This window comes from Ctenocephalides felis, unplaced genomic scaffold (assembly GCF_003426905.1).
Source record: "Ctenocephalides felis isolate EL2017-DRISC unplaced genomic scaffold, ASM342690v1 CF-g0.4_SCAFFOLD_03572, whole genome shotgun sequence".
Classification (NCBI taxonomy): domain Eukaryota; kingdom Metazoa; phylum Arthropoda; class Insecta; order Siphonaptera; family Pulicidae; genus Ctenocephalides; species Ctenocephalides felis.
This window is the reverse complement of record NW_020539726.1, coordinates 4,269,278-4,282,442: the sequence shown is the minus strand read 5'-3', so window position 1 is coordinate 4,282,442 and position 13,165 is coordinate 4,269,278. Positions and strand designations below refer to the sequence as shown.

At 28.3% G+C, this 13,165-nt stretch overlaps 1 protein-coding gene across 1 annotated transcript in view; it reads right to left on the bottom strand.

Annotated features, from left to right (window-relative positions):
• LOC113387635 (teneurin-a-like) overlaps positions 1-13,165 on the bottom strand; it is a 186,849-nt gene that overhangs the window by 117,724 nt on the left and 55,960 nt on the right. Inside the window, 2 exon segments of the mRNA XM_026624990.1 lie at positions 2,422-2,541; positions 10,358-10,629. Of these exon segments, the coding sequence (XP_026480775.1) occupies positions 2,422-2,541; positions 10,358-10,629 (392 nt within the window).

Genomic DNA, 13,165 nt, shown 5'->3' with positions numbered 1-13,165 from the left:
ATATTAGAAATATATGGTTATGAAGTTTTTTTTTTCTATTTTGCTGCTCTTTAGACTTATTTTTATCTGATCATAGTTCAGATCTATCAGAAAGACTAAAGAAGAATAAGTTAAATAAATTACAAAATTAACTTATTCTGCATTAATCCAATGTTTAGTCAAAGTTAAAAACAGTACTTTCTTAAATATAAATTGGATAGCAATGGATTATTTTTCAGATATGTTGCTGCAGTGTGTTATGAAAAACATACAAAATGAACATAATTAGATCGTAAAAGGATTAGTAAGATGTGTATGATAAAGATCAGCTCACCGACAAACGCTTCAGAGAACATATTGGAAAATATCAAAGAACATTTAATTTCCATTTTCTCTGCGCAAACATTTTAGAGTAATCATAGTTAAAACTAATAGAAAAACAAAAGAATGAATTATAAGAACAAAATGTTAAATGATAAATTTAATTTAAGTATAAACAATTTTGTACGATTAAATTTTGAACGCATAAAAATTCATACGAGTACTTTCTTTAAAATAGTGACAGTATGTATCAACTAAAAATCTTTAATGATTTCAGATATGTTGCTGCAGTTTGTACAATACAAGTTCAAAATGATAAATACGATTAAAGTTTACTGAAAATTTAGTTTTGATATATGACAAAATACAATAGGTAATAATAAATCTATTCATCTGGAATGATATGAACAGAAAGCAAGAAATAATCAAAATGATATAAATTTATTGGATGTTAATAAATTTATACTGAAAAAGTTTTCATTTACAAACCAAACATTGCAAAATACTACCACAAATTTGCAAATTAATTTATGAATTGAATATTGATAAAAAAAATAATAATGATAGGAAGGTATAAAAAACGACGGCAAATATAAAATTCGTCACTGTGACAAAACACTGTATTTTAGTTTGGCACCTGTAATAAATCACTTTTGGATGCTTAAGAAATAAAAATCTTAATTGTAGTTAATGGTAAATCGAAATGGTGTGATAATTGTATAAATCGAAAAATCCATTAGTGAATCGAGTATAGATCAACTAAGATTGTAAAGTAGATCAACTAAGATGAATATTATATAACAACTTAAATTGGTTTAATAAAAAAAAGTCGAAATGATTTCCAACACAATTAAAAAATTATCACTAATTTACAAACAAATTATGACAAATTCGACTGCAAAGTGGCAGAGGTCGAATGACAGAGCAAACAAATTTAATGCGAATATTTATCTTGTTCTAAATAAAAGTGTAATAGCTTCCTCTAATTTCAACAATAAAAATTGTAGAAGACACGTATAAAAATTAGTTGGAGTTAAAAACTGAGCAGCACGTTCTGCTAAAAATTGATTGCAATGCATGCAATTGAAAAAATATCAATTATTGAACCTATTGGCATTATTATATATAAATCAAATGTTTGCTAAGGATATTTAAACTTTGCAAGAAACTGTTGAAAACCACAACGATAAATATAATTGACAAATGATTTTGATAGGTTTTCTAAAAAAAATATTCGTTCAATAAAAAATAATTTTTCAAGATATAATAATGTTACAACAAATTTGCTTTGTAATTGTTTGCAATCTTACAAAAACTGATGATAAGCAAAGGTCATGAACGAGAAAAAGATGCATAAAAAATATTTCACGTAAGATGAATATTATGCTCTAAAGTTAAATGACAAAAAAATCCAGAAGGTAATGCAGAACGATTCTGTAAAAAGTATGGTCTAAAATATACAAATTCAGACACGTCTTGAAGTGTTTTGCCAACCATCAAATTTCATAAACGTGACAGATAATAATTTTTATGAAATTTAAAACAAATAAAAAAACTAGTAGAGCATGATATTGTGCCATAAGGCAAATTGCTGAAACTTCCGGTACAGTAATTAAATATTCACAAAATAAAAATAATTAATAATAAATAAAAGTTTATCGATAAGTAATAACAATCATTGTAAATATTTTAAAAAAATCTAATATACTATAAGTCTGCATTTTCCAAACTGTGGGACGGGCCACCTCTGTGGGGCGCCTGGCTGTTACAGTGGGGAGCGGGTATGACACTGTTCAAAATACTATTTTCGGCAAAAAAACAAAAATTTTGAAATAACTTAAACAAATAAACGAAAAAATAATTATTGGTAATTATTAATTTGTAGTCTGATATCAGTTGAGTTTTTATGAAATAAAATTGTTGAAAATATTTTGGGCGAGCAACAAAATTTTTTGCGTAGGCTTTATTGAATACGTTACTATCTTAATCTATAAGAACGACTATCTTAATCTATAGAAACAAACACACCATCGACACAAGCAATATGCATTTTGAATCACTCTAATCGGATGCAATCATTAAGTCTAATTCTTCGTTATAGTTTGTGATTATATAATTTACCTTCCGTGGGAATTTGTGTAGATGCCGAATCTTGCGTCATCTGGTCATGTGTGACCGATTTTACGTCTTGTACTAGTATGCAGTTGGATGGATCGATAGAGGGCTTCATGGAACTCACAGCTGTAGAAAAATGATTCAATAGATTAATAGGATTACAAAACATATTCAAATTACTAGGCCTTATAGCATTATTTACAAATAATCAATTAAAAAAATATATAGTTATCAAATAAATATAAAATATATCATTCTATATATAAAAATACAATAAATATTAATTTGATCACATAATCATGTAGAGTAAAATATTTCCCTATTAATACAGGGTAGAGAAAGGCAACAAGATATAAAATAATTTTGAATAATTTTATTGTAAAAGCAAAACCCATGATATAACAACATATAGCACATCTCAAACAAACAACTATCAGACTATGGTCCGAAAACTACCACCTAATTTATCATTGTAGGAATTGTAGTTCAAAACATTGTTACCTGGACCATTTTAGCCCATAAGCAGGGTGATATAGGACGGCCAGGAGACAAACAGGTAAAATGTTTTATTTTCAATTTTGAAAGGATTTTGCGAAATAATAGCTATATTATACAGCTAATGCAAAATATAAATTTTATGGTTACAGTTTCTACAGAGACAACACTAGATATAACCTTCATCTTGTATTTTGTTAGAAATGTTCATCAGCGGAGTTAGAATAACCATTTATTTAACTTATCTCTTTTTCAACTTAATTTGCTACTTTATTTACTATTTTTTATTGTTTGCACCTTTTTCAGAGCAAAGGTTCAGTTGGTCCTTTTTATCCCACCTGCGTGAAAGTTTTTATATAAAACAGACTTTTGAATCTAACTCAAAATTAGCAATACATTTTACAAAACAATTAGAAAACGTATACTTAAAAATTTCATTAAGATCTCGTAAACTAAATAACAGTGCTCACTAATAAAAAACTAACAACGAAATAAAATACTATGGATCTTCAAACATTGACGTTTATTTCTTGAAAGAAACGTCGTAAAAAACAAGGTGATGACTGGTTATACTAAATTTTTCCTCTACTTTCAAATACTAATGTTCAAAAATTCTTTACTTGTATTTTGAGATATCGGTGTTACACACTTTTTAATCACGGACCTTTTTTTAAGTCTGGATCTACCCTATATATTATATGGTATCGTATAATATATTACTTTATAGATCAAATCAAATTAAGTAATAACTGAAGTGATAAAACACATCGCATAACACTGAAAGTAACATATTGCAACCATAAGTAAATTTAAAAATGTATTAAGCACCAATCGATAATAATAATAAACATAATATATATATAAAGGTATAACAATACGAAATCCGTACATTTAAAAGAAAAGACAAATAAAACAGCATCATGATCATGACTACTACGAAAAGAATAAATTAAAAAAAATGAAATCAGATAAGATTATAATGCAATACCATATATCACATACAGGTAACGCCCGCATAACACGGTACTTCTATAACACGGATTCGCTCTAACACGGTTTAGGAATTGAGACTGTCCTCCTCATAACACGGTACTTTAAAAACGCTATAAGAGCAAAACCCTAATAAAATAAGAATTATAGTAAATCCTATGAAAATCAAACTTTAATCTAAAATTAGTAAAATCGCCGTACAATATCTCAAATATGATGAAAATAGTGCAAAAGATAAGTAATGTGATATTTATTTTCCGAACAATATGATTCATATATCTTAAACACAGATCTTTTAAATAAAATAAGCATTAAATGTTAATAAAGATAACTTTTCATATGTAAAATATATAAATATCATTTTTCTCAAAGGAAGTAATCGCAAATATAATTTTTTTTTTGCAAAAAACGAATCTGGAGGTAGTACAGAAAAGTGCTCAGAGGATGAGGATATCTTGATGAGGAAAAAAGAGAAAGAGAGCGAGATAGGGTAAATTCTGGCATTCATAATTCAGAAAAAAATGAGAAATAAGAAAAACACTATTATAATTAAATAATATTGATTTTGTTTGATGTAGATGATAATAATCTTGATGAAATAACTTGATCAAACGACCCATAAAAATGATAATAACTTTATTCTTAATTTATCAACACATTAAAAATGTGGAACAAAAATTGAATTTAATCCAAATCAATTAGACGTGTTATAAGTTTTTGATAACAAGGCTGATGCAATAAATGAACAAACAAACGGAATTTTCCAGGGTCAAAATAAATGCCTTATTTAGATTATGAGTTATGTTTTTCAAAAATATTTTGAGAATTCCTGACAAATACAAATAATTGATTTTTTGAAAATTTTGATCTTTGAAAATATTGTTTGTAAATTTTGTAAAAAAAAATCATTTTATTATCAAGATAATAGGAATCTCATCAGGAGCGTAACAAGCGCGGTATCAGCCGTATCAAAAATACGGGTCCCCCGAGCCAGAGGGGCCCCCAACGTCGATAAGCAAACATTAATAATAAAAAAAATCACAAAAGCGAATTAATCATGAAAACTATGTTCAATGAAATTTAAGGTCGTTGAAAAAGTACGCAAGGAATGTAAGATAATTATTTCAAAGAGTTTTATTTTGTCCGTAAAAATTAGTAAAATCCAACGAATTTTTGTTTTATTTCAGTAATAACACACGTTATGAAAACTTTCTTCCAGTGTATCGAATGTAAAAATATAATTTTAAAAGGTTGTGCCACTAATTGCTTTCCACATATCTTTAATATTTTTAAAGCTCTATAACATGCAAATAATGACTAATAGAAAACTAGCATTTCTTGAACAGATTGTGGGAATTAAAAAATCAAAATTAGTTTAGTAGTTGTTTAAATTAGCAAAGAAGTGTAAAGACTGTTTTAAAAACAAAAGATAAAGTAAAACAAAAGATAAAGTAAATGTCTCGTAATCTTATTTCAAACTCAACATGTACTATAGCTAATCAAACATATTAGTTTCTCAAACTAAACAAAGATTTCAGAGACTTTGACTCGATTAGTATGTTCGAAATATTAGAACTGGAGCCATTTAGCAAAACACCTGTATCGACGAAACTTTCGTCTGAATATAGTAAAATCATATTTGTTACTTTTTATAACAAATTGTAAACTAAGCTCTTAAAATATGTTGAAAATATGAAATTCAGTATTTATTTATATTGCTGACAAAATTCAATAGTCTTGAATACAATTTCCCGAGGTATTAACAGCATGCTCTTATTTGTGACCAATTGCCACCGCAAACGCTAAAGAAGATTTTCAAAAATAAAACTGCTAAAAAATTAGCGAATTATTTGTAATCTATGGAACTTTGCTAGTATTTCCCGATTAGTGTAAATAATATCAACCTAATCCATAAATATTCAGATTTATTCCAAATTCGCAGGCTCAAAACATTTTAGTAATTATGATGGTTATTATCATGGAAAGTTTTATCAAAATCAATTTTTTTTTCAACGACTAATTATGTAAATGCGGTCCGGTCGATATATCCGAACAATTTTGGATTTTGAAATGAGGACGATAATTTTAGTACTCTTCTCCCAATTTGAAGAAAACGGCTCGGCCTATCATTGAAAAATCAAATATTTTCTAGCAAAAACATTCTCTGGCAAACTTTTTTTTCGGGTAGTTAAATACCTCAATGATAAAGCTGTCAGTCCATCATTGTTCATAGAAGCAGAAACTTTAGAAAAAGTCTATAAATGATTTAATAAATGTGTATATTGAATTTGAATTGTTTGTAGAAATCTTGCGGAAGGAATAGATAAATATTTATGATAAATGAAAATTTCTTTTAGTTTTATAATTTTTTGTGAGAAAACTCTGCCCTACCTGAGGGGAGGCCCAAAAAAAATTTGATACGGGGCCCCGCCAATGCACGCTACGCCCCTGAATCTCATGTTAAGAAAGAGTTCAATAAAAATAATTACGTTTGAAAAAAGGAGATAAAACGTTTAAAATCGCTTATTAACTTCCCGAAGGAGAAGTTTATGTTTTCATCAAAAAATCCGAATCGCTAATTTTATGTTTTCTCGACGTTTCGAGCCATTCTGAATCGAATGAGACCAAATTTGGAAAAAGTATGTGTGTGTGTGTGTGTGTGAACAGATTTTTTGCCGTAAATCGACGTTTTCTCCAAAACGGTTGGACCGATTTCAAAAATTTAAAAGCCATTTGATGTATCTCGATGAGGACTATCGTCTCTGAGTTTTGTGCGGCGATCGGCCGAGCCGTTTCTTTGTAAATTGCAGAAAAGTGAAAAATTTTTCGTCCACGTTTTAGCCCGCAATTCTGAATCGATTCTGAAAATTCAAAAACCGTTCGATAGATATTGGTTGGAAATCGTGCTGATTAGTTTTGGTAAAGATCGGCCGGGCCGTTTTCTTGTAATAAAGTTTTAAAAAAAAAAATTTTGACGATTTTATGATTATTTTTTTGACGAAAGATACCATAGTTTTCTAGGTCATACAAAAATATTACGGCCCTACGACAACTGGTTCAGCTTTAAAAATTCGTCAAAGTTTGCAAAAATCAGTATGGTCTTTTTGGCATTTGTCAAAATTAGACTTTTGATCGACGTTTTCTCAAAAACGCCTGAACCGATTTTAGAAATTTAAAAGCCATTTGATGTATTTCGGTGAGGACTATCGTTTGTCAGTTTTGTGCAACAATCTGCCAAGCCGTTTCTTCGTAATTTGAAAATAGGTGTTGAACTTTTCGTCCACATTTAAGCTCATCCTACCGAACCGATTTTAAAAAACCAAAAATTGTTCGAAAGATATTAGTTGGGAATGATGCTGATTAATTTTAGGTGAAAATCTACCGAGCCGTTTTCTTGTAATTAACTGTTGAAAAAAGGTGTTAAATTTTCGTCCACATTTAAGCTCATCCTACCGAACCGATTTTAAAAAATCAAAAACTGTTCGAAAGATATCATTTGGGAATGATGCTGATTAATTTTAGGTGAAAATCTACCGAGCCGTTTTCTTGTAATTAACTGTTGAAAAAAAGTGTTAAATTTTCGTCCACATTTAAGCTCATCCTACCGAACCGATTTTAAAAAATCAAACACTGTTCGAAAGATATCATTTGGGAATGATGCTGATTAATTTTAGGTGAAAATCTACCGAGCCGTTTTCTTGTAATTAACTGTTGAAAAAAAGTGTTAAATTTTCGTCCACATTTAAGCTCATCCTACCGAACCGATTTTGAAAAATCAAAAACTGTTCGAAAGATATCATTTGGGAATGATGCTGATTAATTTTAGGTGAAAATCTACCGAGCCGTTTTCTTGTAATTAAATGTTGAAAAAAAGTGTTAAATTTTCGTCCACATTTAAGCTCATCCTACCGAACCGATTTTGAAAAATCAAAAACTGTTCGAAAGATATTAGATGGGAATGGTACTGATTAATTTTAGGTGAAAATCTACTGAGCCGTTTTCTTGTAATTAACTGTTAAAAAAATTTAAGCCGTTTTTCATGGAACTTTTTTTGGCGATATACATCATGGTCTTACAGAACTTACTGTAATATTTAGTTCAATTTTAAAAATTCGTCAAACTTTGCTAAAATTATTATCGTTTTTTTAAGTAGGATTAATGAAGTATATTATCTACACATTTTTTTGATCAAGTCGATTATTTACACATATCGGGAAGTTCATGTAATTTGCCTCAAGGCTAAATGCCAAACCAACTAGTTTGATGTATATAATATGTGAGCTTTCAATACCTCATATTATTAACATCTTTATAAAATATATTATAATTGCGCATATGGTACAATGATCATTTTTGACCATAAAAAAATGCATTTTTTCTCTGTATTTCTGAAATCCCTATGTCTATACTCTGAAACCAATAATTGCTTCACACCGTCAACACAAGTAAAATGTTTATCGAATCAATCAAATTGAACTAATCTCCAACAACCATTTTTACCAAAACTAATCAGGACGTGTCAACAGGAATGTTTTAAAGTCATTATTTTATTGACATACTAATTCAATATAGTGTAATAAAACCGAGCTTTTTATAAAGATTTTCATAAAGAAATACATAAGTTTAGATCCAAAATCCATATTCATATAATGTAAAAAATATGCAACTGCATTTGTAATTCAAAAAAATCGTATTAACTCAACACTAATTATTAAAATTATACTAAAAATAAGGTATGCCAAAATTGTAACTAAATCATTAAAATACTGTGAATCAATCGCATAAAAGCTTGGGATATTCAGAAAACAATCTTTTTTATTTAAATTAGTAACATGCTAATACAGTAACGTAGTAATAATATCAACATCAATTTAGAGAGTGTTTAGTATTGAAAATGCCAGAAGTACGAAATAAAACATAACTTAGTGTAATCTCAATAAAATGATAGAAAATCAAAGAGTTAGAATCAGTAATATATTATAATTATAAGACAAGTTTTGTTTAACATACAAAAAAGTTAAGTCTAAGTGACATATATTAATTGGTAATTATAAAATTTAAATGTTTAGAATTGCACAAAAACGCTTGGATTGTTACGAGGTGATCTTTTATTTCTGGGAAATATATTTTTATGGCATGTTCTTTTTTTGACACAACTAAGAAACTTCATTTACAATAATAAAAATTGAACAATATAAGTTAAAAATTAATTGTCCGCAGTATTTAAACTGGCATGTAAAACATACATATAATAAGTAGTTCAGTTCACAAATGACAAATGTGTATAATCGTTTACAAATGAGTACTTGATGGCTAAAATACTGTTGCAATAAATACTTCGAATCAATTTAAAGTAATTTTTAATTTTTTTATTTAAATTTGATTGAATTTAAACGCAATTGCCTGCATTACAATGAGTGAGTGATAAAATACGATGAATATAAAAAAGTAAAATCCAAATAAAAAAATAATTATTAAACTAGCTGTAAGTGGAATTCTGTCTTAAGGCAATTAAGGCATCGTGCCTTAAGACAAATTGCTGGTACTTCCCGTACCAAAAATTATTATTTTTTTAAAAACGATTAACATTTTTGAAAAAAATTGAAAAAATAAGATTTTTGAGAGACTATAAATTGGACAAAAAATTACTTTTTTTTGAAAAAAAAAATAATAATTTTTTTTGGAAGATGTGGAAGATCTGAATTTTCTTTTCAAAGCAATCGTACTGCTTTAACTGCATAGAAACAAAACATAAAGCGCGTAAGCTCCGCGTCGCTGTCTAACGCATAAGCATTGGTATGGAACCCATAGAAATGTTAACAAAATGTATACTTATTATTAAAATCTCTATAAAATATCTGATAATTTGATGTGCATATGTCTAATGATCATTTTTGACCGCCAAATGGCTCATTTTTTTTTACTTTTTTCTCCATATCTCCGAAACCGCTAGACCTACCTTCATGAAAATTTTATCAATTCTTCATCTTGTCAATACAAGTGAAATGTTTTTTGAATTATTCAAATCGGACGCTCCGTTCTCTTAAAAACTGAGTTACCGTTTTCGGCACTTTTTGCCCCGTATTTTCGGAACGGCTAGACCTGCCTTCGCCAAAAACTAATCAGCACGTCTCCTTATCAATACGAATCGAATGTTTTTTGAATTATTCAAATTGCTTCATCCGTGATCCCGAAATCGTGGACGAAAATTTGTATCCGAACACACATACACACACACACATACATCATTTTTTTCTAAGGTATGCCAAAATATTCAGAAATCTCTGAAACGTAAATATATATAAAAATTTTCGTTTTCATTTTTTTGCGATTACTATCACTTACCCTACGGGAAGTTAAATAGTTCAAAGCAACAATATGCTGTTACAACAAATACGACTAATGATTTAAAAATAAATTCTTTTTCAATTATGTGTCGTTAAATTTATTTAATTACCTGCAAAATAAGCCAGCATTGCAGTAAGTGCTACACTGAGTAATATCAAGACAATGCTGAAACATTTCCATGAGCAGCGGTGCCGACATCGTTTGTCGATGTGAAACCTGGACGGCGAGTATGGGGAGTAGTGCGCACCATGGGCGCCTGTGTGCGCTGCCCTTAGCGGGAACACCGGCACCAGCGAGGGACAGTGCTGGCTGGACGACAGCGTACTGCTATTCTGGCCGGGAATGCCTTGTCCAACACCACCCGACAATTGGGAATTCAATCTGTAGAAAAAAATAAATATTTTTAGCATGATTTCATTAAAAATTGAAATTGTAACCTAGTATCACTGGGTACGGTTGTGCCACTCTTTTCTGAATCAGCAATAATTTTGTTATATTAGCAACTAGCTAGGAGAAATGTAAATTAAATTGTAATTTGTCTACGTGGATATAGAAAAATTCTGTTCTTAAATACGAAAGATTAATCATAATATCAAATCATACGAGTAAAGGGCGAGTGTCACAACCGTATCTGGAGGCTATAGAAATTAGGGTTTGTCTGTTTTCAAAAACCGGTTTTTTGGCGAAAATTATGGAATTCGAAAACCGGTTTCTTAGTGAAAAAAGTCAGTTTTTGCTGTATAATTAGAAAATGACAAATATAAAAGATAGATGAAAGCGTTTTGATTCTTGAAATCATATCGGTCCAATAGCATTTAATGTCTTATCAGTCTGCAATGATTCCCAGAAAGTTTTTGTATATATTAATTTAGATTTTTATACCAGTATATATATTAATTTAAATCAGAGTGACCACTTCTTGGAGAAGTAATTTCCTTTACTCAAACTTAAAAAAAAGAGTTTTAAACCCTTAAAACCACAAATTGAACAACAAAAAACTTAGAGTTATAATATCAGGCTTTAAAAACATTTAAGCATAATTTGGTCGCAAGTATGAGAATATTTAAAACGTATGTATCACAGTATGTATCAACATGTATCTAATATATATTTATTTTTTTAATTTAATGAATGTTTTTTATTTAAAAATGTATTATTTTTATTTATTCAAAAACTTTTCTTTTATTCTTATATGTGAAAATGATGCATGAATAACGAATAATTATTTTCAAAGTTATATTTATTCAAGATAAACTATTATTTTTTAGTTCTACTAATTAAAATAAAAAAAAATTTATTACTATCTATGAAATTGAACAATAAATAAATTCAGTCAAATACGGTTCTAAATTACATTAAATATTCAGATAAATTACACAATATTCGAGCAAAAATTTATTTTCTATATAAAATTCGAAAACCGGTTAAAACCGGTTTTTTAGTAAAATTAAAATTCGAAAACCGGTTTTCGAAAATGTCGGTTTTTGTATAAACCCTAATAGAAATAGGTTGAAAAACAATGTGAATAAACATTTTTATATTTATAACAATTTTTATTGTCAAGAATATTTAACACATAATATAATACTATATAACAAAACATAATTTTTCAAACAAAGTTAACAAAAAAATCTATTTGAAATCCTTTTTTACATTGAATTTTCCTTTCGTACTGAAATAAATTCCTCTCGTCGGTATCACTGAAATAAATTACTTCCGCAAAAAGCTACTTGCTGGTAACAAACCACTAACGTACAGAAAAATAAAAAACAAAGTATCTAATCTATCTGTATAAAAAGCAGTTATTAATAAAATAAATCAAACAAAAAAACGTTTTTACTCTTTAAAAGCAATGCAGTCAACAGCTCATGTTAATATAGGGCACTGATAATTCAGTAATGGAAACTTATTCGAACAAATATACTTCATATTTATCCCTTCGGGCTCTATCTCAAATACAGTAATGTTCAGCTGTTCTGACGACTGTCACCGTACCCTGGCACAATCGTACCCAGTCTCCAATAATGCTATCAAAGCATAAAAATTATTATGAATATCAAGCCAAATACATAAATTCATAAACCGCAAAAATTTTATCAAATCAAAAAAATTGCAAAATCATCGGATTTATAAAAATAAATCAAATTTTTTATATCTACTTGATATCCAATAACATCACACATGATTATAAATCAAATTTTTTATTTAAATCACTTGATATCCAAAAAATATCACACATGAGTACAAGTGTAAGAAAACGGAGAGATTGCTAAAGTAGTATTGTAAAAGCTGTTTTAGTAAGTTTTTTAAGTGGACATTTAATGTTTAAGACAAAACCACAAAATTGCCTCGTTTAATCAGTCAAAAAATTCACCGTCATAATAAATATCAAGTGTTGAAAAATATACAATAATCTTGAGTAAAATTGACAAACATTCAAAATCAGTATTATAAACCTTATATTTTATTAAAAAGTTTTACCACGTTCATCTTTTATAAATAAAAGAATTGAATAATATGGAGTGAACATGTAATATCATGCCATCTATATATTCAATGCGATCCAGAATTATGTGATATTTATAAATTACATGCATTACATAATTAGTATTTTAATTGTGCATAATTATTTAATTCCATTCATAATGATTTCATTTCACAACAATTTTTTAATCAGAAGAATAAAATCGATGGAAATGTAATTAACAAAATATAATATATACGCATTTTTACGAAATTCATAATAATCTAGTTTCATTACTTCATCTAGAAACATCTAGTTGCATATTATCAAAAAGATAAAGAAAAATTGCATACGAAAAATACAAAATACGATCGAATAGGTTTCAGCATTTTAGAAAAACATACACTCACAGAATACGATAATGGATTTATGAAAAATAATTGAGAAAAAATG